The sequence below is a fragment of the Felis catus genome, chromosome D3 (genome assembly GCF_018350175.1).
Source record: "Felis catus isolate Fca126 chromosome D3, F.catus_Fca126_mat1.0, whole genome shotgun sequence".
Taxonomy (NCBI): domain Eukaryota; kingdom Metazoa; phylum Chordata; class Mammalia; order Carnivora; family Felidae; genus Felis; species Felis catus.
In genome coordinates, this window is record NC_058379.1 from 49,221,510 (window position 1) to 49,249,191 (window position 27,682).

Consider the following 27,682-nt stretch of genomic DNA (forward strand, 5'->3'; position numbering starts at 1 on the left):
ACAGAAAAGACTTTCCATGACGGAAGGGTTCGGATTACTAAAATCAAGATGAACAGTATTATATTGTATTAAATTATTATTTTTAATTAAGTTTTTGATTTTAATTCCAATATAATTGACATACTGTATTATCTTAATTTCAGGTGTATAATATAGTGATTCAACAGTTCTATACGTTACTCAGTGTTCAACATGGTAAGTATACTCTTAATACCCATCACTTGTTTCACTCATCTCCCCACCCCCCCCTCCCCTCTGGTAAACATCAGAGTGTTTTCTGTAGCTAAGCATCCATTTTTTGGTTTGTCTTTTTTTTCCTTTGTTCATTTTTTTTTGTTGTTTCTTAAATCCCACATATGAATGAAATCATGTGGTATTTGTCTTTCTCTGACTGACTTATTTCACTTAGTTTAATACTCTCTAGGTCCATCCACGTCTTTGCAAATGGCAAGATTTCATTCTTTTTGATGGCTCAGTAATATTCCACTACACACACACACACACACACACACACACACACACACACATTTTCTTTATTCATTCGTCAGTCGATGGGTACTTGGACCACTTCCATAATTTGGCTATGAGATTGATGGTATTTTAAATTTGAAGGTTATACTAATGAAATTCTACCACCATCATCATAATGCCGATGATAATAACAATATAAAAAGAGTAGACTTTTACATCTTCATTTTCCTTCAGGACACCTCATTCTGCTTGTCCTCAAAGTGAATGTCTATAAAGCCAAACGTCTCCTGTTCCTTCTCAAAGTGGCTCCTCCTGCGCTTTTTTCTATTTCTGAAATGGTTCTATTACATTCTGGCCACCCACTCACAAAATCTGAGAGATGCCTTAACAATCAGAAAGTAAATTGGTTAATTTACATCTCATAATGTCTTTAAAAATCTTTTTTATTTATTACCTCTTAACTGGATATTCTTTAGTATCCTACTAATTGGTTTCTCTGAAGATTATTGCCAAAATAGTCTTCCTAAAACATTTTAACTTTTCATCCCTTTAAAATCTGGAACTGGCTCAACTATATATAAACCAAAGACCGGATTCCTTAGCTGGCATCGGTACTGTGTCACCACTGGGCTTGTACTTTGTGCTCTGCTCCCATCTCGACACATGCTGTCTTCTACTTGCTTCCATCGGGCTCTCAACACCCTTCACTCATGTTCTTCCCCTTGCTAGAACTTTCCAAATCTCTTAGATTTTACAGAAATCCTGTTGATAGAAAAATCCTGCTGTCTCCTTAAAAACCGCCCAGGACTCCAGCGAGGGATTCTGCTCTCTTCACAGCAGCATTAGCACTTAGTCTGTGCCACCTGTGAAAAAAGTGATTTATTCCAGCTCACATCATTATTTTATTTTCTCACTAGGGAAACTCTTCTAGGCATAGCTAAATTGTAAACCATGGCAGAGAGCTATAGTTTTCCATAAATACCTTTGAAGAATGGACATGCTTGCCAAGTTAGTTAAAAGATATTATCACTACAGATGAGAAAAATGAGTATTCAAAGAAACCTAATGGGAAAAAATATGGACTTTTCATGAACCGTGCAGTAAATTTGAGGGCCCTGTTGTTAGTTTTTAAGGCCTCTGTTTCCATATACATCCTCTGTGAAGTCTTCTCTGCTCCTCAACATTGACATTAATTGCCCTTCCTCTCTCCCCCTGAAGTCATTGAGGGTCTACTACATATTAGGTAGCGGGGTAGATGCCAGGGATGGAGGGGTGGATAAGATGAATGTGATCCTTGCCCACATGGAGCTAATATTCTTATAGGGAAAAATACATTAAGCACATAATTACATAACGAATTACATAATGAATCGGTTACCATAGCGGCAAAGGCTCAGCAGCATGCTAATGGAGGCCTGGGGAGCAGAAGTGCGACAGCAGGGTGTAACGACAAGTCTGACCTGGTTTGGTGTTAAGCCTTTTGCTTAGCACCTTTCATTTTACCCTGGTTAGTTGTTAGAGTTGGTTGTTTAGGTGACTATCTCTCCCATACATTTTAAACTTATTAAAGGTCAGTGTGCAGTGTTATAAGTCTATGGAACTTCCACGAGTATCTAGAATAGTCTCTCGAATAAACATATGTTTTGAATTTAATTGAAGAACAATTATCATTCCTGTAGTTCCCTGTACTCGGGCAATTGGCACACACTGGCTTTATGCAGTTGACAAGTGTACTTCTGTACGACTTCATCTGCTATTGTGCTATCATGTAACTCAAGGACTTTGATCATTCGTTCATAATGCATGTATTGAGCTACTGCTCTATGCTGTGCTTGGCATTGTATAAACAAAGGCAAAATAGATAAATTGTATGGCCTCTTGAGGAAGTCGAAGTTTAAATGTATTGATAAAAATAAGCACATTATGGGGACGCCTGGGTAGGGCTTAGTCAGTTAAGGGTCTGACTCTTGATTTTGGCTCAGGTGATGATCTCATGATTTGTGAGATCGAGCCCCATGTTGGCCTCTGAGCTGACAGTACAAAGCCTACTTGGGATTCTCTCTCTCTTCCTCTCTTTCTGAACCCCCCAAACAAATAAACATTACAAAAATAAGCAGTTTATGAAAAAATGTGATAACTGCCATAGTGAAAGGATACATAAGGTATCAGGGAACAGAGACAAGAATACTTAGGTTTTCTGAGGAAATATTTTGGGGCAAATTTCAAAGAGAAGTGATGTCTGAGATGAATCTAGGAGGATACTGGGGAGTTGGCAGGTCAACAAGTCATGGATAGGAAAGACACTACAGGCCGACACGGAGAAGACACTTGGGGGACAGATGTGGATTAGAGGGAGAGGCAGGTGGGGTGAATCCTTGTGCCCATATAAAGAGTCTAGATGACATGTACATGACATATAAAGAGTCTAGACTTTACCATGTAGATGGCAGGGATTTTCGACAAGGCAGGGGTTTGGAACGAACATTCTAGCAGCAGTGGGCAGGTGGAGCTGGGGGGAAGAGGGTCATCGAGAAGACAACTGTGACTGTCCCTTAGGAGAGGAGCCAAGACAATGAGGTAAGAATGCAGGAAAAGGGAATTATCTGGGGCAAATTCAGGAAATTAATCAGACTGGAAGAGTGGACGAGTGGGGGCAAAAAAAGCATAAGGAATGCTGCCCCCCATTTCCCAGACCAGGGAAATAGGAGTAGCAGATATCACGGAAGGCTATGGGGTGGTTTAAGTACTCACTACCTTCAATTTCAGACCCTTTGAGTTCGAGGTGCCCTTGAGAGATAGAGGTCTCAGTAGCAGGACTCCGACGCGGAGTATACAGATTTGGAAGTTGTTGGCTGGTAGAGGTGCTACCCGAGTTTATGAGCCTTAGAAGGCGTTAGTTAGAGCAGTCTATGGTGATCACACATCTGCCAGTTTTGAGTGCCTGCTACATGTCAGACCCGTAACACACCATCACCTACTGCTAGGAAAATCTTCTACTTCCATTTCCCAGATGAAGGCACGAAGCCTCAAAAACATTAAGCAAGTTGTTTAAGGCACACAGCTTGGGAAGAAGGACAACTCATGAGCCCAGTTTTTTTTTCTGGGCTCAAAAAGTATCCATGGTGCCTGTGTCCATTGTGGGGGGACCTTGATGGGCAATTAACAGATAAAGTTGATGATGATAATATTGGTAATTAGACGTGTCCCTTCCTGTCATTGGTTTTGATAGTTTTCTAGTTTAATTGCACAGTATTACCTTTAAGAACGCATCTTTTGTGATTTATTTTCAATCTAGATATGAATGCAGTTAGATGTCTTCATACCGTCGTGAAGATCTACTTATTTCTAGTGGTTAATAAGGGCAAGGAGAGTAGTGGGTGGGATGCCTGAAAGCTGGTGCTTTCTGAGGATACAAACCAGCGTGTCTCTGCCCGGCCCCTCTGTCCCAGAACTGTTTCTCTCAAGTCGTAGGCCAAGGGCTTCGGAAACTGATGGCTCAGTTATATGAGGGGTGAAGACCGACTGCTTTTCTACCAGGACACCGGGACAGTTGGGAACGGTGTGATCATGCAATCCTAGTATCCAGCACCATTCGCCCTGTCTCCTTCTTATCCTCATCTCCTACTCTTCAGCCTCAGTTATTCACTGATCAAATGTCTCCTGAGCACTAACTGTGCGCCAGGCTCTGGGCTGCATTTTGGAGGAATAGCCAGCGAAGTCTCAGCTGGTCCCTGCTAGTATGGGGCGGCCTCAGGGGCAGGGGCAGGGGAGGGGAGGGGAGGGAGATACAGAAAAGACAGTCAAGAATTACCACACTTATGGCAGGTGGTAAGACAGGAAGAAGGTGATGCCAAGAGAGCATTAAAAAGGGGGCATTCGATCCAGTTTGGAGGGCAGGGAGGGTTTCTTGGAGAAAGTGTGGACTGTGCAAAATCATTTGTTTCCTGTTTCTGTGACTTATTTTCTCTCTCCGGAATATTCTTCTTCATTTTTTTTTTTGCCCACTATAAAAGCCAGGGGGAATGGAGCAAGCTCGTTTAACTGCTGCATCAACCCAAAGACAAGACATGGATATGTTTATTCTACAGATGAAGGACTCGGAGCTCAGGGAGATTACGTAACAGGCCCAACTTGACAAAGCTATTGCTAATGCTATGCTTCCGACCTCAGTCTTACTCATTTGTGGCTTTTTTCAGCTGCACATATATCAAGTAATTTACTCCTTGTTTAATTCCCATTAAATGACTTGATGTAAGTAAAGCACCAAGCATAGGTCTGTCACAAGAGAGCATGGCAGTTGAGAACCTGAATTTCTGAATCACGAGGACCTGGTTTCGTGCCCCTTTTCTCTCATTTTCTATCACAGCAAACTTGCCTAACCTATTTTAGTTCTTCTAAGCTTCAGTTTCCTTGTCTCTAAAATGGAGAGAAAAACAGCATTCCCTTGCAGTGTAGAATTACAGGAAATATGTGTAGAGTGCTTAACACAAAGTATGTTCTCTATAAATGATAGATATTTTATTTATTCCTTAAATGTTTATTTATGAGCATCTCTATGTGACAAGTATTTTCTAGGTGAATATCACTGGTTTCCCTCCGCTTTTGACATCCTTTTCTCCTCTTCTCTCTCACTGAAAACACAACAAAGTTAAGAGTCTATGATAAATGTTCAATGGGGATAAAGCTGAGTGGAAGAAAGAGGGCAGAGGACAACTGAGAGACAGAAATGGGAAGGAAAAAAAGATCAATGGAAGTGGGGGCAAAGCCAGTGAAAGAAAACAGAGGAAAAGAAATCACAACTACAGTTACAGGAAGAAATAATGAACACTTGGAGCTAGAGGGTAAAGAGAGAAACTAGCGAATTCTAGCTCTCTCTAAGCTGCAACCTTCAAATCATTTAAGCTGCTTGAACACAAAACAATAGTTTCACTAGTGAGGCTATTTAAGCTGAGCCAACAAGCTAATTTCTATAGTCACCTTGCATGCAAGGACTAAAATTATAATCGCACTTGCCAGTTCTTTCAATTTTGGGTTTAATTCCTCTCTCTCTCTCTCTTTCCTGTTAAAGCTAAGAAAAATTAAGATATGAGCACTGAGCATGTAGTGAAATGTCAATTACATCAGTGGGGAAATTTCTCCCAAGAACAGGGCTGCTCACTCGTTTGGCAAGACCATCAGAAGCTGAAAACAGACATAACCTCAATGTATGTAAGTAGATAAGGCTTCTCTACAAGGAGATCATTGTGCTTTTATAGATTTATCATTTTAGCTGTCTTCTAAGTTATCTTGAGAGAATGAGGCTAGTGTTTTTAAATTTATGGATAAATAAAAATACTTGTGTAATAACTTGCCCAAAGTCACTCTGTGGAGTGAGTTTGGAGAAGTCAGGAACACATTCCAGTTCTTTATGTCCATCCCAGGAAGAAATAGCAAAACATTTTGCTTTTTTTTTTTTTTAATTTTTTTTCAACGTTTTTATTTATTTTTGGGACAGAGAGAGACAGAGCATGAACGGGGGAGGGGCAGAGAGAGAGGGAGACACAGAATCAGAAACAGGCTCCAGGCTCTGAGCCATCAGCCCAGAGCCTGACGTGGGGCTCGAACTCACAGACCGCGAGATCGTGACCTGGCTGAAGTCGGCCACTTAACCGACTGCGCCACCCAGGCGCCCCCAAAACATTTTGCTTTTTAAAGAAACTCAAAACTTTAATGAGGAGCTGCAACATGATAATGTGCATTCAGAATGTTTCGTCCTCACAATTTTTCTTCTAGGTGCGCCTGCACATGTCAAGTGTGGGTGAGAGTCACAAATAAAGTCAATTTGCAATAAAAGAGGTAGAATAATTGGATGTTTCATTGCAAGGATTTTGATATTTCACTGGAATTTTAGATATCTAATAGATTTGAAATATGGCTCCTTAATATCTCCAATATGTTAATGTTTAGTTTTCTAAAAATTAATAATTGTCAACCAGTTTCTCATCCCCTTGAGTTGAAGATGAATAACAACAAAGATGTGTATGTATGAGAGAGTCCTGGAGGAGACATGGGGGAGGCAACCTTGACTCCAATACCTTCTTCTAGAGAATGCAGTTGCTAGACAGTTCTTGCTCTGGTTTTGGGGAGTATGATGGGGAGAAGGAGCCCGCTGCCCTGGGTTGGAATGCTTTTGTGTTTTCTTTTCTTTTTCTCTCTCTTTTCTTTCCTTCCTTCCTTCCTTCCCTCTTTCATTCCTTCCATGGGAGCAGGTGGTGGTGTTACAGGTAGGGGTTAGAAAGCAAAGGAAATGAGTCCATGAGGTGACACTAGAATTGGAAACTGACGTGGGGTGGGCCAGGGAGGGTCAGAGACATGGGTGATTAGTGGAGGAGAGGGGTGGGGTGCTTCCATGGGATGGCGAGGAAAGTGCAAGAGAGAAGAAAGCTTTTGTGAAGCCAGGAACACGGTAGCTGGATAGATCACGAAAGCATAAAGTATAAAGTATATAAAGAATTTTGAGCCAGATGCACCAGGTTCCCCACCTTTTAGGGCAGTGTCTTTATTTGTGTTTCCCTAGAAGCAGACCTTGAGTCAAGGATGTGAGTGTAAGTTGCTAATTTAGAGTTGATTCTAACAAATACTTGTAGGACAGTAGGGAAGTAAGGTAGGGAAGAGAAGGCAGAGAGCATAGGGTGAATTTTTAAGCAAGTTAGCACAGTAGGAACTGGATTTCTGTTCCACTGGGGGAACTTTCAAAGCTCCAGAGTTATCCCACCAAACCCATCAGCCTTGGTTGATGGCTCCTAAAGGGAAGAGGTCTGGCAACTCTCGCCTGCTCTATGGGAGGCCAGGGTGGACACCTTCAGGCAGAGTCACAGGTGTTGGCAGTCACTGGAAGTCTGGCCAAAATGCAAGGAGATATTAAGAGACGAGAGAATATACAAAGGCACAGCCAGTGTTGTGACAGGAAGTCAATTATCATTCTGGTTCTCTGTTTTCCCATTTTAAAAGTGAGAATCCTGGGGCGCCTGGGTGGCGCAGTCGGTTAAGCGTCCGACTTCAGCCAGGTCACGATCTCGCGGTCCGGGAGTTCGAGCCCCGTGTCAGGCTCTGGGCTGATGGCTCGGAGCCTGGAGCCTGTTTCCGATTCTGTGTCTCCCTCTCTCTCTGCCCCTCCCCCGTTCATGCTCTGTCTCTCTCTGTCCCCAAAATAAATAAATGTTGAAAAAAAATTTAAAAGTGAGAATCCTAATATTTGTTCTTGGACATGTTGAAATAGAAGTGATGGCATGGGCTGGGGTCCAGGATCCCAACACCTTGTTCTTTGGAAGTGTCACTTGCCCTTTGGAAGTGTTCACAATGAGTTTGTGTACATATGCATAAAATAAGGCTGAGAAAAGGAGCACCTTATGACCAGATGGAACCTAGTCCTATGGAGCCGAACTAGGCTACGTAGAGTTCTGTAAGAGAACGCTGTAAGAGTTCTCTTGCCCGGGGCAGGCAGCCCCGTGACCTAGAACCAACTTTGAACAAAAGTTCTCTTTGGGCCCATTTACCCAAGATGTATCCTAAAATCTCAGCCCTCTGATTCTGACACTCTGATGGCAAGAGGAAAGGAGGCTTTTTGAGAATGAGATAAATGCAGTTTTAAAGTACCTAGTACAGTTCCTGACCACATAGTTGGTTCCTCCAAAATGTTAATGCATCCTGTCTCTGTGTCTTTCTTGATTTTCCCTTGACATTGGACAGCTCATCCAGAATGCCGGCCTTCCCAACTTCAGAGTGAAATGACCACAGCAACAGGCCCTATTCCTCTAAGAAGTGGTGGGGATAGGCACCAATTAGGAGTGAGCACCTGCTTTTTAAGGACAGCTTATCCATAGGCTAGCTGGCCACCAGTGAAAAAGTGTGGAGCGACAGCCTCTGCTCAGGGGTGGACAGTGACTAGCTAAATCTGTTTATCCATCTTCCCTCTGGCTCTAGACTGGAAAACACGGAGAGGTTTGGCTCGTTATTGGCAAAGAGAAAAAAAAATAACATCAGCCTTAAAGAGAAGCAGAGTCCAAGAGAATGACTGAGTCAAGGTAATGGTGGAGTAGAGGGTGTCAGCATGGTGAGAACTCAGTCGCAGGAAGCCGTGTACACACAAGGGCCCGTTTCTTCCCCACCCATTGCCTACCAGTCCAAAGCTACTTGAGTTCTGGGAACGGCCACACTGTGCGAGCAACAGTGACACTGGCAGGAACACATTCCATTTGTCTTATTTGGTTAAGCATCTGCCAGCCCCAGATCAGATTTGCCTGGGTCAGCACCTTCAAGTGACACACAGGCCCCTCTGGCTTACTTGCCTGCATATTTGACAACTCAGCTTTCCTCAAGACTGCCTCCCCAAAGCCTGGCCCAACCCTTTCAGTCTAGAGCAGGCACCTCACACGTTGGTGCTACCATGGGTTACTTGGGCCCTGTACTAGGAACAGAGAGTTGCCATGGGCACCAGATCATGCCACGGTGATCTTGAGGCCATGCCGACACGGATTTCTTTTTGGGATTTCAGTCTGAGGAGGAATGCAAAAAAAGAATGTAAGACATAAACTCATAGCAAAGCAGGAGAACAGAGAGGCGAGGGGCAGTAGAGTGAGTTACCATATGAGGGGGTCAGAATGAGTGGATCTCTGTCAAAACAAAGTGTTGATCAAAATGCATATTTGTAGGTCTTATCTCTTTGTGCACTAAGATAAATTTTATCAGTTTTATCTTAAGAATATTATTTCAATCTAAATTTTGGAGCCTTTTGGGGTTTCCAAAATGAGTTGTTTCTCCTGAAGATGACTGTACTTGATTCAAGATGTCACTGAAATGGATACTTAGAGGCATCAATGGTCATGGCCATGAGTTTTTCTTTTGGTCACCCTTTCTTCATGAAGCCAGTAGGAGCGGCACTGATCCTGATCCCTTGGCCTGAGGCTGGGAGTCTTCAGTATCAATACAACCTCATCCCCCAGAGCTGGTACAGATTGAGCTCCTACAGGACATGGGAGGATCACAGAGAGGCGCCTGCCATCTGCAGCCCAGCCTGGGTAAGTGCAACTGTGACACTGGCCAAGGGGGGGTGGTGGTGCTGGGGGCCGTCCAATGCTTTCTGTTGCTGTTTTTAGGCAGAGTCCAAGTCCCGGGAAGTGGCATATACCTGGGGAAATGCTTCTTCCTCCACCCATTCCCTACTAGTCCAAAGCTACTTGAGCCCTAGGAACAGCGATGCCAAGGGGGGGAACAGGGCTGCTGTTGATATCCAACCACAAATCTCATCCAGACACTGATGAACAGGATTTTCTGTCTAACCTATTTATAGAGACACTAATATCATAAAGCAAGCAAGCATAATTCTCTGAAGGTCCTTCAGAGATGGCATCATCACCTCCCTTTCCCTAATACAATTCTGTAATCTTCTCCTTGAAAGGAACAAACACATCTTGGTGTACCTTGCTCAGAAATAATATCACAGCGTATTGATTCCACCTACTCTCCAAACAGGGGAAGAATGTATCCAACAGGGGAAGTCTCAGGCTCCACACGGGGAATTTTCTGAGGGTCTCCCATAACTGAAGGCCACTAGTTACTAGCCTGTAGCCAGTATGATAACTGAAAGTGGATAGTTCCGAGCATCATTCATCTGTGAACACCAGAGACAAGACTTGTACTTCTAGACCAGTTCTCAGACCAATGGGAGACTCTCTTGCCTCATCTGTGACTCAGGCTCCATCCATTGAGATTCCCCAGTTCAGAGCATGCTCCCTCCTGTGCGAGGAGAGATATATTTATACTAATTGGCACAGAGGGTCAGTTTGCCTGTCTTGACCCCTGCCAGGACTTCAGTCTGCTTTAGTGAAAGGAAACGTGGACCAAGGCCATAGGGAGAGGCTGACTAGTGAGAGTGGGTTTTGGATGAATATACACACACTGCTTTACTTGCAACTGTCAATGGCTATCACACAAATACTTTTCTGCCAAATCAATGTCACTCACTGGAATAGGACATCTAACTGAGCAACTTGGTGGTAGCCGACTCAACCTCCCATCTGAGGCCTCCCTAATAGAGTTGTGGAAATCAAATGGAATAAATAAATCATGCTTTATAGGTGGTGTATACTCATGAAATGTGGCTTTTAACCACCACTTTTTTATTTCTGCCGAGAGTCTCACCCTTCTGCAGTAACCCTGGGGATCTTGTCTTAATTTGTTATTTCGCTTCCCATACTCAGGTACCAAATTCTATTCATTTTTTTTTTCCATCTAAAGTGTTTATTCTCACTATCAATAGAACACTTATACACATTTTTTCATGCCTAGACTACTGCCATTGCCTGGTGGCAGAATTAATTAAGCAAGGCATTCATTTGAAGTATTTATTGAGCATCTAATATGCGAACTCTTAAACGTGTTGGGGCAAACAACTCTGACAAGGGTCTTGCTCTCATGGTACTTATGTTCTTTGGGTGAAGGTAGATATGAACAATTAACAAATAAATAAACCAGAAAACAATTGCTGAAGCAGAGCCATGTGACATAGCGTGAGTTGTGGGAAGAACGGAGAGACTACATTAAATGGACGTCTCGAGAAGATCTATTTGTGGAGAAGCTGCTGGAGCAGAGGTCATTAAGACAAACATCTCAGGCAGGGGCAGCGAGTGCAAAGTCCTCGCCTGGGGATGCACCTGGCCAGGTGGAAGGATGCAGGGGGAACCCGTGTGGTTGTCGCGAGAAGGGCACAGTGACTTAAGATAAAATCAAAGGGGAGCGTGGGACCATATCTTGTAGGAAGATCGGATTGTGGAAATCACAGGAAGGACTTTGGGTCTCATCAGAGGTGTAATATTAGCCACCGGAGGTCTCGGACAGGGTGATAACATGATGTGAACTGATGTTTTATAAAACTCACTCTCCTGACTAAGTGGAGAACGGACTGGGGGCCTGGTAGGAGTGGAAGCAGAATAGCCTGGAGAGAGATTGGTGGCTGGTACCACTGGAGACAGAGCAAAAAGGAAAATACAGGATATGGTTTTAAGAAAATTCCACACTAATTTTCTTGAGGTCATTTCTCAATTCCAAAAGCTTCATTGCCAGCACATTCTATTTCCTGCTGAATCAAATCTAAATAACTTTGGTTTCAAGTCCTCCATGATCCTTCCCTGGCCACTTTTCATTGATTGTCGGCTTCTCCGAACTCCCACAGTATCTATACTGGTTCAGTTAATACGCAAGTAAGTAATAATACACTCTGTTATCCACACATAGCACTTGAGGGATGCTAGTCTTCTCTTTCAAGAGAGACAATCCCTTTAGAACAGGGTCTGTGCTGGCACTTACCTCCACATCCTCTGTCACACTGAGCTCAGCTCCAAACACAGGGCACGTGCTGAAATTGCTTAGTGATTGATTAAAAACATAGACCACTAGCATTCGTCTCTTCCGTATTTCTCTCATAGGAAGGGTGATTATGTGTCAATATTCATTGTACCATTGAACCAACATGCAATGCATTAATCATCTCTGAGATAACCAGATGAGGCTTTCTTGTAATCCTTCTATTTGGCGGAGATAATTTCACTTGCTTTGGAGTTTATGAGGCCATAAGTGGCTCCCATCTGTTGATGAACATATTTCTAAGAGTCATTTAGTATCAAGTATGGAATACTTGAGGGGAAGTTAAATTGTAACTTTTATATTAAGTGTCATCTTAGTAACAGAACCAAAATTGGAAGCATGTGTTCAATTTTGGTCTTTCATTTTCAAAGCTTTAGGTCAGGCAAAGAATTAATTTCATTTGTTTACAAAGTAGATTATGCCTAATAAAATCTATTTTGTTTATGGTCACATTTTAGTCAATCCATTGCCTTAGAAAATGAGAGAAATCTGATTGGCTAATCATTCAACATAGTAAATTACATTATTCCACATCCACAGAACATTGGCCTAATTTAATTATTCAGTAATAGCATCATGAAAATACTCTCCTTTAATACATTTTGAGCAAGGCGCATACTCATGATGAAACAGTAAAGAATCTTGTTTATTCCTTCCTTGTTTGATGACTGACCATGGAATGAAACATAACAATTCTGTGGATAATAACTTTTTCCACATTAAGGATAATAAAGACAAGGTAGCTTTCACTATGATCCTTACCAGTACTCTGAATTTTCACTACTTGTCTGTTACATCTTTTCTTTCCCAGAAATTGGTTCTCTGGTAAGTGCTACTTTACAAATAAAGTTGAAACAAAATTGGTTTCAATTTATGCATAATAAAGGAAATAAGTGGGATAACTTTCTCTCTCTACTGAGAGGTAGAAAAACTCTCCAAGACACTTTCTTTCACTCCTGAGATTCTGACAAGGACCAAGGAGTACTTCCTCAGCAAAATACAGTTACACACAAAATTTTATACAAAATAAAAGCGAAACCTCTCTCTCTCTCTCTTTTTAAATTTATTTATTTATTTTGAGAGAGAGAAAGAGAAAGCAAGCAGGGGAGGGGCAGAGAGAGGATCCCAAGCATGCTCTGCACGGTTAGTGCAGAGCCTGACACGGGGCTCGAACTCACGAACCATGAGATCATGACCTAAGCTGAAATCAAGAGCCAGATGCTTAACTGACTGAGCCACTCAGGCACTCCAGAAATCTCTTGATGGATACCCAGGTGATCTGCCCTGAGGGATCTAAACCATATATATATCATAGATTCTGCAGAATTGGCCTAGTATTAATGACCGTTTCTTGTTATTTGTTTCTTTTTTGGGCTTTTAGAAATATGTATTATGGCCAAATATTGGAAATAGTGAAATTCAAACTGATAAAGATAGACATATTTAAATTTTATAAACGTGTTTAAATTTATAAACATATTTCTGATCCCTGATCACTACTTCTTAAAACACAACTTTTAACGTCAACCAGCAACTTTTTACTCAAAATGCTGACTACTTAAGGTCTACGGCTGTCTACCACAAGGTCTCAAGTTTTCACTTGATTCCTTAGTTCCTTATCATGAGGAGAAGGAATAATACAGATAAAATAGTTTAAAGGTAGACCAACCCCCCCCCCCCCGTGTTTTCGAGTATACATTAAAATACGACGACAAATTGGCTCTGTGGCCCATTTTGATCAAAGCTTTAACTCTAGAAGTGCAAAACAGACATTCCACCCGGAGGAGGTGTTTGAGTTGGGGAACTCTGCTAATTGTGCTCCAGGTCACTAGAACTTGGCCACTGACACCTGTTGCTATAATGATGCTAACCAATTTGCTCATACAATCTGCTGGGTTGAAAAACTTCAGTGACCCCAGTTAACTCATCTTTAGCTACAAGTGTTAGCAAGCAGGGAGGGATAGAATTAGAAAAGCTCCAAAGAAGGGAAGAAAAGGAAGGGGAACAGATTGACTGGAAAATCATCCGTGGAATATATTTCACTGGCATCTTAGGTAGTGGGATTCATTTAGACTATATGGTAAAGGGGCGCCTGGGTGGCTCAGTTGGTAGAAGATGTGACTCTTGATCTCGGGGTCCTGAGTTTGAGTCCCATGTTGGGCATAGAGCTTTAAAAAAATTTAAGGGGCACCTGGGTGGCTCACTCGGATAAAGGTCCATCCCGATATTTCAGCTCAGGTCATGATCCCAGTGTTGTGAGATCAAGCCTTATGTTGGGCTCTGTGCTAAGCGTGGAGCCTGCTTGAGATTCTCTCTCTCTCTGTCTCTCTCTCTCTCTCTCTGTCCCTCACCCCTGCTTATGTGCTCTCTCTCTTAAAACATAAAAATAAAATAAAAATAAAACCACTAGATGGTAAATTAGCTATTTTTGTGCAAGAGATGCTACATTTTCAGCACAGAGCTTCAATATCACACACTTTCTCCCATGAGCACATATACAATGATGCAGTTGTTACTAAGAATGAATAACTTATAAACAAGTTTTTAGAAGTAAGGTACTTTTCTGGAAAATAAAGGAATAAAAGAACATTTTATAGTTGGTGAGAATAAAGGTTTCTACTTCCTTTCTTGTTTTATGTCCATGGTATTTGCTTGGGCTCTGCTGAGGAATATTGCCAGGGGCAGCAGACTATCCCATGTATACTTTTCTTTTTTCAGTTTATAATCTCTTTTCAGGTGAAAGATAGTTTTTCTCTTACACTAGATTCCCTTGATTTTTCACTTATGTAATTAAAAAAGTAATTTAGTGCTTAACAGGAACCCCAGAGTGAGTATATGCCTATCTTGATTGTTGAAATGCTTTGGGAAAACAAATTACATCATAAATATCTGTATTCTAGGGTCTTATAACCAGTTGCTTCAGCATTAGTGTCAAAATTGGGGTGCTGATTAGGGTGGTCATGAGTGGGATCATTTAGTTAATAGAAAACCTTCTAGGACAGGCAGCGGTATAGAGCAACAGCAAAGAGGAAGGATTTTGGAATGATATATACCTGAATTTTTTTTAATGTTTATTTATTTATTTTTAATTTTTTTAAATTTTAATTTATTTTTGAGAGAGAGAGAGTATGAGTAGGAGAGGGGCAGAGAGAGAGGGAGACACAGAATCCGAAGCAGTCTCCAGGCTCTGAGCTATCAACACAGAGCCTAACATGGGGCTCAAACTCACGGACTGTAAGATCTTGACCTGAGCCGAAGTCAGACACTTAACTGACTAAGCGACCCAGGTGCCCCTATTTATTTTGAGAGAGAGAAAGAGAGAGAGAGAGAAAGAGAGAGAGAGAGAGAGAGAGAGAGAGAGAGCGGGGGAGGGGCAGAGGGAGAGAGGGAGATAGAGAAAATCCCAAGCAGGCAGAGCCTGATGTGGGGCTCGATGTCACAAACCATGAGATCATGACCTGAGCCAAAACCAAGAGTCGGACGATTAACCGACTGAGCCACCCAGGTGCCCCTCTACCTGGATTCTGATTCCAGCTCTGCCACTCACCAGCTGTGTGCCTGTATAGACTCGTGGCTGGTGCTTACAGGGTAGAGTCGTATTACTTCCATCCTGGTGTGTAATCTCGGGCAAGCTACTTCCCTTAATGGGCCATGAATCCCTGGGTTTGTAACTATCGCACAAGATTACTGCTATGAGGTTTAAATGAGATAATTTGATGTAAAATTTAGCCCAGTGCCTACACACAGAAAGCTCGTTAAGCACCTAAGAACGATGCTAACCATTATTATTATTATTAATTTAGTGCTAAGCATAGCAGAACCTGAAAAATTACTAAATCCTTCAAGCTTGAGTTTCCACCTGTATAATATGGAGATTAAAATATGTATCCTCATAGGTTTGCTGTGACAAATAAGACACACGGAACACTAAGCGAGTAGCACCATTATTGGTCACAATTATTCAGAGGCATTTTGAGTGAGCGGAGAACTATCTGCATATTTGATTGCTAATAAATCGTGCAGTGTTGCTAATAAGCCATTTTCTTGATCTCAATCATTATTTTCTTCTTAGTGTTCAGGCTTTTAAAGTACCCGAGGGCCATTTTCTCATTCTCCCTTTGTCTTTAAGGTAGATTTCCACAGACCATTGTCTTGTCTATTTCCTCAGAAACCCTTACACGATATTTTGATTTTCTTGGTTTCCAATTAAAGAGGCGAGCCCCAGCTTTGTGACATTTATACCTGAGTATTTTCTAGATAGGAAGCCATCTGACCTTTGATAAAAACCATCTTTTAGAAATCCTTCTTTGTTAGCCACTATTCATGCTACCACTTTTGGAGCGTTTCAGTCTTGCTTTCAAGCATTCTTTAGAAAGACTCATAAATTGGATAGCTTTTACAAAGCACAACTTCCGGTTCTGGAAGGTACTCCTAAAAGGGAATTAGGGGGATGGGATCTTCACTAGTTCCATTAGTGCTGAACTTGCGGTGAGAAACTCTCTTTAGGTCAGAGTTGTCTCCTTGAGTGCATGGCCATTTTGATAAGAATAGTGCGAGGTAATGTAATCCCACTTTAAAATTAGAAGTTATAAAGTTCATGCTACACTGAAAAGGTGACAGTGAATGGCGCTGCCATTCTTCCATTCGAGAAAAAAGTCAGGTGCTCATGTCTTGACCCAAGCAAATCATTTAACATTCTACAGGCTGTTATGGAATGTGGACATAAAGATAAAATAGAGGTGTAGGTCTCCCTGCCCTTCAATTCTGTCATTCCTCTGACAGTGTGACCATTATTCGTAGAGACCATGTGCATTCTTAGCTTGTCCCTTCTGTTTTTGGCTGAGATTCCTTGCTGGGGAGGTCAAAGGACAACACTTGGGTCCTGCCTTGTAAAAATCTATGACACAACAGTTTAGAGCAGTCCAGTGTATGGGGAGTGGACCGCCCACATTTAGCAGTCCCTCTGACTACCAGGGTAACAATTTACTGACTTGGAAGGTTTAAATTGACCAACAATTGGTTGGGTGCTTATGATGTGCAAGGTCTAGCAGTGGATACTGAAATGAACCAAACATGATAGGGACAAATAGAGTAGAAAACGCAAGGATCTGTAGCAAAGGAGCTGGAAAACAATATGGGACCATAGACGAGGGAGAGATTATTCTTCACTACGTGATGAAGGAAAGCTTGGTGGAAGGCATTTGAGTTATGTCTTGGAATATGAGTAAATTTTGCATGTGCAGGAAGAGGGGTTACTATGCTGGTAGAACAGTTTTATATAGCACACAACATTTTTGCATAAAGGAGCAGAATGGGAAATAAATCTAGGGAGGTGGGGAGCGTGTTGTCCAAAGGACTGTGGGGTCACAGGGTCTTGGATTTCATACTCAAAGGTTGGGGTTTTATCCCGTAGACCACAGGGTTCAATCTTGGCTTTTTATGAGAATCACATACTGAGTTGTAAAGCCGCAGATATCTGAGCAGAAGGATTCCCAACATTTGTGTTGCCCAGAGCAAGTGTAGGCATGGAGGCCCACATACTGTGCGTCTAAATATTTAGAAGTTTCAAGGTAAGCAGGACTCGATACGTGGCCCTTGTTTCCACCCAGGGTCTGCAGCCTCTGTTCTGGGCCTGGAGGTAACAGGAGCCCTCTCTTCTCCCTGAGAGCCAACCTGCCACCAGAGGCCTGAGTGGCTCGTGGACCTTCAGGAGGAAGGCAGGGCAGAAGTGCTACTCAGGCAGGAGACTGGACCCGCTGCCATGAAGGAGGCAGATGACTCAGGCTCTTCAGATTCCTTGGTGGGGTGTGGAAGGGATTGTGGGAATGGGTCACGTACCTCACGCCCCACTTCTTGGACCTTGGGATTGCCAGGCAGTTCTAAGTACCACCCGAAACCGTACCCCCGACTCCACCTGTGTCCTAAGCAGAGGGAAGGGCAGAAGTACACTTACCTCAGGAGCACTGTCTGCCTCCACATCCTCCCCCGCCCCCGCCCCAGCCCCGAGAGGATGTGGGGTGGCTACTTTGAGGCTACCGCCGCCCCTCCTTCTCTGGTTTCAAAGGGCACAGGGTGCTTTTTATCCCCTAGCCCAACCCCACCACATCTGATGACCCGGCCCCATTCAGCCGCTCTGTCGTGCTCCTATATTTTGTGTGTGCTCCATTGATCGTCAAACTTTAAAATATGACGCTGAGAAGGAAAGAAAAGTCTCTGTATTTCTATGTTTGCAATGTTTGGGGTCTTCTAAAGCACATGACCCCTTTTGGTCTGGTCTAAGGGTTGTGCTGTGTCTGAACCCAACAGGGATCCCGTGCTTCTTGGGCTGGTGTAGGAGTGCAGCCTCAGGGTTTGTGCTAACAAAGTTCCAAGGGTGAGTATAATGCACAGGCAGGGGTTATAATCACCGTTAAACGTGGGGAAAGTCTTTCTGTTTGATTTTTGTTTTGCAGCCGAGGAGGGATGCGGATGGTTGGGATTTTAGGAAGCAAAGAGGAGCAGAATGGAGGACGAATGGAAAATGTGGACGGGAGCAGGAGAGCCTCGCCGAACAAGCGCCTCCATGAGGGTCTGGCCGAAGCAGGGGCTGTGGGCTGGGCATTGGAGGAGCTGGATGGAGGGGCGATGGGAGATCACATCAGAAGTGCTCAGTGGTCACAGGGAGAGATGGGGTTGAGGATCAGTCTGAGGTCCCCAGCTTTTTGTGGCTGACCCGTGTCCCCTAGACAGGTACGTGGACGTCCTGACTCCTGGTGCCTGTCAGTGTGACCTTATTTAAAAAGAGGGCGTTTGTAGATGTGATCAAGTTAAGATGAGGTCATTAGGGTGGGCCTCAACCCCATACAGCTGGTGTCCTTAGAAGAAAAGAAGAGACACGCAGGAAGGAAGCCACATGACAAAGGGGCAGAGAGTGATGGAGCTACTAGCCGAGCATCGCCAAGGACCACTGGCTGCCACCAGCAGCCGGAAGGAGGCAAGGAGGGATCCTCTCCTATAGGTTTCTCGTGGAATGTGGCCCTGCTGATCACTGGCTTTTGGACTCCTGGCCTCCAGAACTGTGAGACAATACATTTCTGTTGTTTGAAAGCACCCAGTTTGTGGTAGTTTGTTCCAACAGCCCTAGGAGCTAACGCACAGCTTTGACGGCACACCTATGGGTGGTGGCTCTCTCTGAACCAGGCATTCAGCGAAGGTGAGCCTTTGTCCCAGCCAGCACCCGAGTGTGCATGTTCTCTCCAACATGCACGTCCTCTCCACAAGAAACGGAGCCCCTCTTTGTCACCTAGCTGTGTATTAATTCCCGATGGGTCTCAATGATCTCCCATGCAAAAAGGCATACACACAAGGTATTAATTTACTGCGGTTTTCAACTGCCCACCATATAAGAAGGCAGTTTCCAAGTTCAGTTAAAAGGTTTCACGTACAGTATTCCCATTCGGTACCGGCCATATTCCGATCTGGCTTTTGAAGGTATTTGAGGTAGCATTTTAAAGCATTATCTTTAATCTCCCATAGTAAAAATTATTCAGAAAACCTACAGGAGATTTTCATCTCTAGAAGGAGCATTTTTCAGAGAGGAAATTGTTACAGCACTGAACTGCCAAAAAGACAGCTGAAAAAATGGGTCATGCTTTCATCCCATTCTGGGACAGGAGCTGCCAAACGGATCACTGCTCATTTTTGTCCTCTTCTCGTAAACAAGCTGCGTTAACAAGTTACTTTAAAAAAGCATACTAATTTCCCCAGTGAATTACACAGGAAAGAATCCAGCGTTCCCTCCAGAGAACTCAAATAGTTGTTTGTTCTCAGAGCTCAGGTGTGGTAAAATAGCTGTGGGCTAAAAACGCACGCTGGCGATTGGCCAGTAGGCTGGAGCTCTCCATCCACTCCAGCCCTGATTTCTCACATTGGTGTGCAACTCGGAGCTTGCTTAATGGGGGGAAAAGAAAGGACTTGATTTTCAATTTCAATTTAATTACACAATCTATAGTGCCTAGTGGGAAGGATTTAGGGGCAAAGATTAATGCTCAACAGTGCTCCATTTCACATTCTTTTCTGATGAAGAACACCGTATTGATTACCCAAAATGAGTTTTCAAACTTGTTTTTTAAAAGCCAGATTCTGGGAGTAGCGGAGGGATTAAAGAAGGGGTGTGACTTCATTTCTTGGTTCTTTGCCAAAATTAGATAAATTAGAGGTGTGAGATGTCTCTTTGAGTTGTTTTGCCAGTGCGTTCTTGAGAGTAGAAAGCTTTTCTGTACTTGGGAGAAGAAAGAATAGAAACTCTATGGTAAAATTAGAAATACCAGCTGGCAGACACTGATTGAACAATACAACTATCTGTTTTAAGAATGACTGTATAACGAATATACTTAAGACTCTTCCTTATTATGGTCAGTCCAAAGAATTTCACTCTTATTGGGCCTGGAAATCATTGTGATTTCATCTGGCAACTAATCAGTGTTTCAGATTACAAGTAAATATTTGGTGTTCTATTTTGGTGTCTACATATATTCCATCAGTTTAGCCACATGTAAAATGAAGGAAAGTGTAGGAAATGTCAATCTGCCCATAAAAGGGGGTCTTAATATATTTCTTGATCAATTGCTCTAACTTGTTAACTTAATAAAATAAACAGGTCTCTTTATAAGAAAAAGTATTCCCTGTGTGACTTAAATAAATAAAAATGGTAGCAATAAACCTTACCAGTTAACTGCTGTCAGCCTTACCAAACCACTTGAGCACATACAAATAATTGAAAATACAATGATAAAGAAATGAAGCTCGACAAGCAAATAAACTATTTGAAACAGCTAACTGGTCTTGCCATTGCACAATGATAGCATTTTCAAGTATTAAGATGGCTGTTACTGTGAATCAACATTTCCAATTACATGAAAAGCAAAATGGTACCTGCTCAGCATTAAATTTTGCCGGCTGAACTCGCACAACAGTACATTAGCCGAATGAGTTAACTATTTTTAGAGCTTGATGAGCTACTGGGCATCTGGCACAGATTAGGTAAAGCTAGAACTTAATTTGGGTGGAATGACAATGGGGACTAGAATTGGAACTTATTTGGGAGGGCACTAGAAGCCTTTGGAAAATGTACCCTTGACTGGTATAAAAGTAGACTTACCACTCTTCTCCTTGGCAAGGGTGAGTCATAATTTATGCCAGAGGAGAACTACGAAAACCAAACAAAACAAAAGACATGGAGATCTGGGTTTGTGAGTGGAGCCTGAGCAAACTGCTGTCTGCTTTCCTGGAGTCTGGTGGAACAGGAAGCCCTCAGAGATTGACAGCCCTCTTGGCCTATTTAAAGAGGAGGCGGGGTGGGGCAAGATAGGGTTTGGGAAGGCCTCCCTTGGTTTCAGGGGTGGCTTTATTCAACTCCCTAAAACAGTTAGAGGAGTGATTTCATTTACTAGTAAATGAAAAGTAACAAGATTGGATAAGAAAACAGGGACGCACCCAGGAAGACATCGGCTAATTGAGCTTAGAAATCAAAGACCATAATGGAAAGCAACTTGTATGTTTCTACTGCTAGGGGTTCTGCTCTTAACTGTTTGGGAGGGAGTGACTTTCAGCGGGGCAAATTAAAACTTGGGAAAATCACACAAGAGAGTCACTTTAGCTAAGGGAAAAGTAGATAAAAGTATCTATTTGCAGCCATGATATTATCAACGCAGAGGTCATGTTATGTTCAGAGGGAAGCTTACGAATCAGAATTCGCAGAGTCTCATTTCTCTACTGTTTCCTTTGGTGGATGTGCAGAGGGAAGGAATGAGATGGGGGACAAAGAAAGTACATGGTCATCCATGTATGACCAATTCGTTTGTTTTCAGAACCAAGGGCATGTGTATTGCTCATACCCAATAATTAGCAAAGCTTTTTTCCCCCCATATTTACGAATGCTTGATTATTAACATCCAAAACATAATTCTCCATTATAATTTATGAGAAGTGAGGAAATACCTGGTTGGTGATATGTCCCTGGATTTGTTCTCTAGTCACTGAAAGAGAAAGCAAAAATAAATGTCACATTAAAGTGTGAAAAGGAATTAAATGCAGTACTGATCCTGCTCTATTCTCACTCAAAATTCCAAAGCAGTCATGGGCTCTCTGAGCAAACATTTGTCTTACAATATGGACTTTTACAATCACTCCCATAATTGGAATGAAAGAAAAAAAAAAGCCAAATCCTACATAAACCACACGAGGCAAAGGTAATAGAAAACACAGTGGAAATCCGGTAAGGGTGATACCAGAAGAATGTATTAAACTTTGGCGGAGAAGTGAAGAGATGAAAAGGACCGAATAAAAATTTGAACAACAGCCAGTCCAAGGTTTTCAAACAATGACAACCTGTTCAAGTATAATACTAACACTGAGCTCATGGAACCTTGAAGACTAGACAAGGATATCTAATGTGGCAGGTTGCAGAGGTGCTACTTTTAAAAACTTTTCCCTCACCTGTGAAGATAATAAAGACATTATTATACTTTGTTGTTACAGTACTGCAGAGAATAAAGTGAAAACCCACAGTTTATAAAAGTATCTTGGTCAGGACAAGAAAACAAAACACAGAGTAACGTATGAAAGGCAACAGGGAGTGTAAAGAATAAAGACGTTAAAATAATAAACCTCCAGGGTGCTTGGTTGGCTCAGTCAGGTAAGTGTCTGACTTTGGCTCAGGTAATAATCTTAGGGTTCGTGGGTTCAAGCCCTGCATTACGCTCGCTGCTGTCAGTGCAGAGCCTGCTTTGGATCCTCTAACCCCCTCTCTCTGCCCCTCCCCAGCTCATGCTCTCTCTCTCAAAATAAAGAAATAAACTTAAAAAATTAAAATAAATAAAATAATAAACCTCCATGTTGAAAACAACCTGAACGTGATCAGTGTTGTATATGTCTTAAATGAAAGGGAAGAAAAATCCTTAGTAATAATAAATAACAAACAACCAACAAGAAAGAGAGAAGAGGGGCACCTGGGTGGCTCAGTCAGTTAAGCATCTGACTTTGGCTTAGGTCATGATCTCGCGATTCATGAGTTCGAGTCCTGCGTGGGGCTCTGTGCTGACAGCTCAGAGCCTGGAGCCTGCTTCAGCTTCTGTGTCTCTCTCTCTCTCTGTCCCTCCCCCACTCACACTCTGTCTCTTTCTGTTTCTCAAAGATGAATAAATGTGAAGAAAACTTAAAAAAAAATAAAGAGAAGAAATTTTATGGCACTATGATATTCTGGGCTTGTGAACATCTTGGTAGGATACATACTTTATTAAACAGATTCTTTTAAAATTTTAATTAAGATAATTGTTCAGTCACTTGCATTTGCAGGAAATAAGGCAGACAGATCCTGTGTCCCTTTACCCAGTTTCCCCCAGTGGTGACATCTGGAAGAGCGATAGATAGCACAGTATCACAACCAAGATACTGGCATTGAGGCAGTCAGGATAGAGCATTTCTTTTTTTTTTTTTTTTTTTTTTAACGTTTATTTATTTTTGAGACAGAGAGAGACAGAGCATGAATGGGGGAGGGTCAGAGAGAGGGAGACGCAGAATCTGAAACAGGCTCCAGGCTCTGAGCTGTCAGCACAGAGCCCGACGCGGGGCTCGAACTCACGGACCGTGAGATCATGATCTGAGCCGAAGTTGGACGCTTAACCAACCGAGCCACCCAGGCGCCCCAGGATAGAGCATTTCAGACACCACAGAGATATTTCAAGGTGTCCTTTTATAGCCACACCTATTTCCTCCCACCTCCTCCCTCTTAGCCCCAGGCACTCACTAATCTGTTCTCCATTTCTATTGTTTTGCCATTTCAAGAATATTATATAAATGGAATCATACATTTTATAACCTTTCAGATAGGTTTTTCTCTCTCAGCAGGGTTCTCCAGAGATCCATGTTGCTGTGTGTATTCCTGTACATTCATTCCTTTTCACTGAGGAGTAGTATTCCATAGTATGGATGTACAAACATATGTTATGGATGTATGCATTTATTTATTTAAAATTTATTTTTTTAAAAATTCAAATTAGTTAACATACAGTGTAATCTTGGTTTCGGGAGTAGAACCCAGTGATTCATCACTTACATGTAACACGCTGTGCTCATCCCAACAAGTGCCCTCCTTAATGCCCATCACCCACTTAGCCCATCCCCCTACTCATCTCCCCTCCTACAACCCCCAGTTTGCTCTCTGTATTTAAGAGTCTCTTATGGTGTGCCTCCCTCTCTGTTTTTATCTTTTTTTCCCTTCCCTACCCCTATGTTCACCTGTTGTGTTTCTTAAATTCCACATTATGAGTGAAATCATGAGAATTGTCTTTCTCTGCCTGACTTGTTTCACTTAGCGTAATACACTCTAGCTCTATCCATGTTGTTGCACATGGTAAGATTTCATTCTTTTTGATGGCCAAGTAGGATTCCAGTGTGTGTGTGTGTGTGTGTGTGTGTGTGTGTGTGTGTGTGTGTACCACATCTTCTTTATCCGTTCACCAGTGGAGGAACATCAAAGTGTATTTAACCATTCATGCATTGAAGGACATCTGGGTAGTTTCTAGCTATTATGAATAAAACTTCTATCAACATTTGTGTACAGGTTTTTTGGTTAGTGCAAGTCCTTACTCCTCTGGGGTAAATGCCCAGGAGTGCAGTTGCTGGATTTTATGGTAGCTGCATGTTTAGTTGTTTAAGAAAACATGCCAGACTTTTTTTTTAAAGACATGTAATGAATAATCGATATTTACCAATCAATTAATCAACCAAAAATAAGTATATTTGAAAAGTTTACTAAGTGCTCTGTATCTGGCAAGGTGGTACATGAGATACAGTATAAGGAACATCCAAAATGGGATGATGGTGTTAAGAGTGGACTATTTAATCATGTTACTGTCACAAAATGCCAGGGGCCAATCTTGGAGTCCTTAGATAATAAGAACCAATTTCCTTCATTTTTTAATGGCATTGCCCAATAAGATATTGCTGATATGCGTTAATAGATTCTTTGTTGGATTATATGCCGAATGTTTAGAGAAGAGGCAACATGGTTTGTGAGAAAAGCTTGGCCTTTTGAATCAGATCATCAGTATTGCCAAGAAGAGGGAGGAGAACATCCATGCAGAAGGAACAGCATGTGCAAAGCCATGTGACAAGGGGGAGTCTAGGGGGTCCAAGGCCTGGAAAGGAAGCCAATAAGGCCAGAGTAGAGAAATAAGGGTCGGGGTGTGTGATGTCAGATGATGCTGGGCAGCTAGTGATGTAGATGCCTTGGGGAGATTTATGATCGTTACAAGAGCAGTGGGAAGTCAGCCATTAAGGAAATTTGGGCCAGATAGGGACATTGCAACCACGGGGTCAAATCTGCATTTTTCAAAGACCACTCAACTCTTGCTGCTGACTGCAGAATAGGCTGGCGGGGATCCTGGGGATGGCAGCCGCACTACAAAATCTTAGTTTTGTTTCCTTAGGAACGAAGGGAAATCTGAAGGAATTTGAGAGAAGAATGAGAGCCCAAACAATCAGATCATCTTCGTGTAATAATATAGCAGCCCACTGGACTCCAGCAAATGGAGAGACAACAACCTCCTATCTAATTAGAGCCCTCCCATTTACTAGATGTTTGATTTGGGGCCCATTAACTGATGCCCTGCCTGGTTGGCCATCTGTAACAAAGAGTTCATAACACCTACCCCTTTCCAGATTTGTGAGGACTAAAATAAATTTTGCAGGCAAAGGATAAGTGAAGGGCATTCGAAGGGCATTCCCAGGACCGTGACAGGAAGAACAGTCTCAGAGGCAAGAAGAGGGTGTATCTGGATGACTCTCGAGGTGTTCTGAGTAGCTGATGGAGTGAAAGCATATAGCACAGCAGGTGGGAAGTATAGAGCGTGGGAGGAGGGTAAGAGAACAGCCATGGGATGTTGTTGGCACGACGTGAGGCTGAGAAGGGGTGTTCAGGCCGTGGGATGCCAGCAGACGCTTTTCAGCAGGGGGTGAGGAGACCAAAGCTGTGCTTGAGAAAGATGGTTTTGGTGGTGGTGTGGAGGATGGGGTGACGGTGAGGGGCAGACAGGTGGCAGAGAGAGCAACAGTCATGCCCAGTGTGCAGGCAGGAGTGATGAGGGTCTCAGCCCGGGAGGGAGAACAGAGATGGAGGGATGCCTGGAGCTGGTGGCCTTTCTGAGGTGGATTCTGGAGACTGACTGCACGTGGGAAGTATGGGAGCAGGGAGCAAGAGCATCCCTAGGTTTTCAGCTAGGGGAGCTGGTGGATAATGGTATTACCAAACATACAGTGGGAAAAGGAACAGAATGTAAAGAGAAGTTATAAAAGGAGCCCTCTGGGCTTGTCCCCATGATTAAAGTGAAGATATCTGTATGTTATGAAAACTGACATGGCAATTATGGTAAACAGAATAACGCCCTCCCCAAATGTCCACATCCTAATCTCTGAAACCTGTGAATATGGTACCTTCCATGGCAAAGGGTCTTTGCAGATATGATTAAGTTCAGGGTCTTGAGATGGGAAGATTATCTGGGATTATTGGGATGCACCCAATATAATCACAAGGGTCGTTCTAAGAGAGAGGACGGAGAATCAAAGGGAGAGGGAAGGGGAGGCAGGGGCTGGAGTGGTGTAGTGAGGAAACGGGCCACGAGCCAGGAATGTGGGCAGCCTCCAGACCGGGCAAAGGGAAGGAAGTGGATTCTCCCCTCGAGCCGCCTGAAGGTATGCAGTCTCGCCGTACTTTTCTTCTGGTCTAGTGAAACCATTTTGGAGCATCTGACTTCCAGAAGTTTAAGAGTAATACATCTGTGAAAGCCCCAGCTACAGCTACATGTAGGAACCCAAGGCACAAACCTGGGCTGTGTCGTGGGATGACAAGACAGGCTGGGCACAAGTCTCCTTGGCAAAGGGTCAGACTGAGTCCAGGATTTGTGTCCTCTGTCCGAATGAGGAAGAGGCAGGGGACTGTTGGTGGGAGAAGTGGCCAGGCCGTGTCCAGTTCAGACAACAAGGCAGGTGCTATGCTGGGAGATTGAGGGGTAAGGCAAGGGCTGATTCAGATGATAACAGGGCAGGCTTCTAGTTATTGAGGTCATTTAGTCGGCTGAGGATCACAGGGGCTCAGAAGCCAGACATTTCTGCGAGTTACAGTTATTTAAATGTAAGAAAAATCATCTTCTCCCTTGAGCTATTAAAACTCTAATGAATTAAAATATATAATTATTTTGTGGCCCTGGTGATTATGATTGCGGCTAATGATAATTTTTTTTCTCTTGCTTACGGATAGTCTTAGGCTGGTGGAGATGTAAATGTTCTCCGGCCAAGGCAAGAAAAAAGGAGGGAATCCCACTTAAGGAAAACCTAAGTCATTCCCAAGTTTATTCAAATCATATCTGAAAAAGAGGAATGGAATTTAGGGGATAAATTGTAACTGCCTAAGCCTTTGCTAATAAAAGATTAAGAAGTATGTGGTTTAGCATCTTTTAATTATTTTTTCTAGCATCTTGAATATACAATGTTTGAAATCTCTGGTTGGATCAACATTATTTTGCTCAGAGGTTTGTGGACTTTGCATACTGATTCTTTCCTGTTTCCAACTACATTTGCTTTTAGGCTATTTTTATTCACTTTAAAGGAATTTTAATAACTTTCTGTTGACAGCATGGACAGCTGGTCTTGAGAATTAAAGAAAATTCACTTGCTGACTGAGGAAGGAAGTGACATCAATGAGCTTCTAAAGTCAGCCCAGAGGGGGAAATTGGTTTGTGAGAGAGTGGCCTTTCATTGCACTGTATTTATCGAG

At 42.7% G+C, this 27,682-nt stretch overlaps 1 protein-coding gene across 4 annotated transcripts in view; it reads right to left on the bottom strand.

Moving 5' to 3' along the window:
• The window catches only part of CHST9 (carbohydrate sulfotransferase 9), a 243,332-nt gene that overhangs the window by 7,229 nt on the left and 208,421 nt on the right, over positions 1-27,682 (bottom strand). For all 4 annotated transcript variants that reach the window (XM_019815104.3, XM_006938827.5, XM_019815103.3 and 1 more), the window contains one exon: positions 21,850-21,887. In XM_019815104.3, the coding sequence (XP_019670663.1) occupies positions 21,850-21,887 (38 nt within the window). The remainder of the gene's footprint in view (positions 1-21,849; positions 21,888-27,682) is intronic.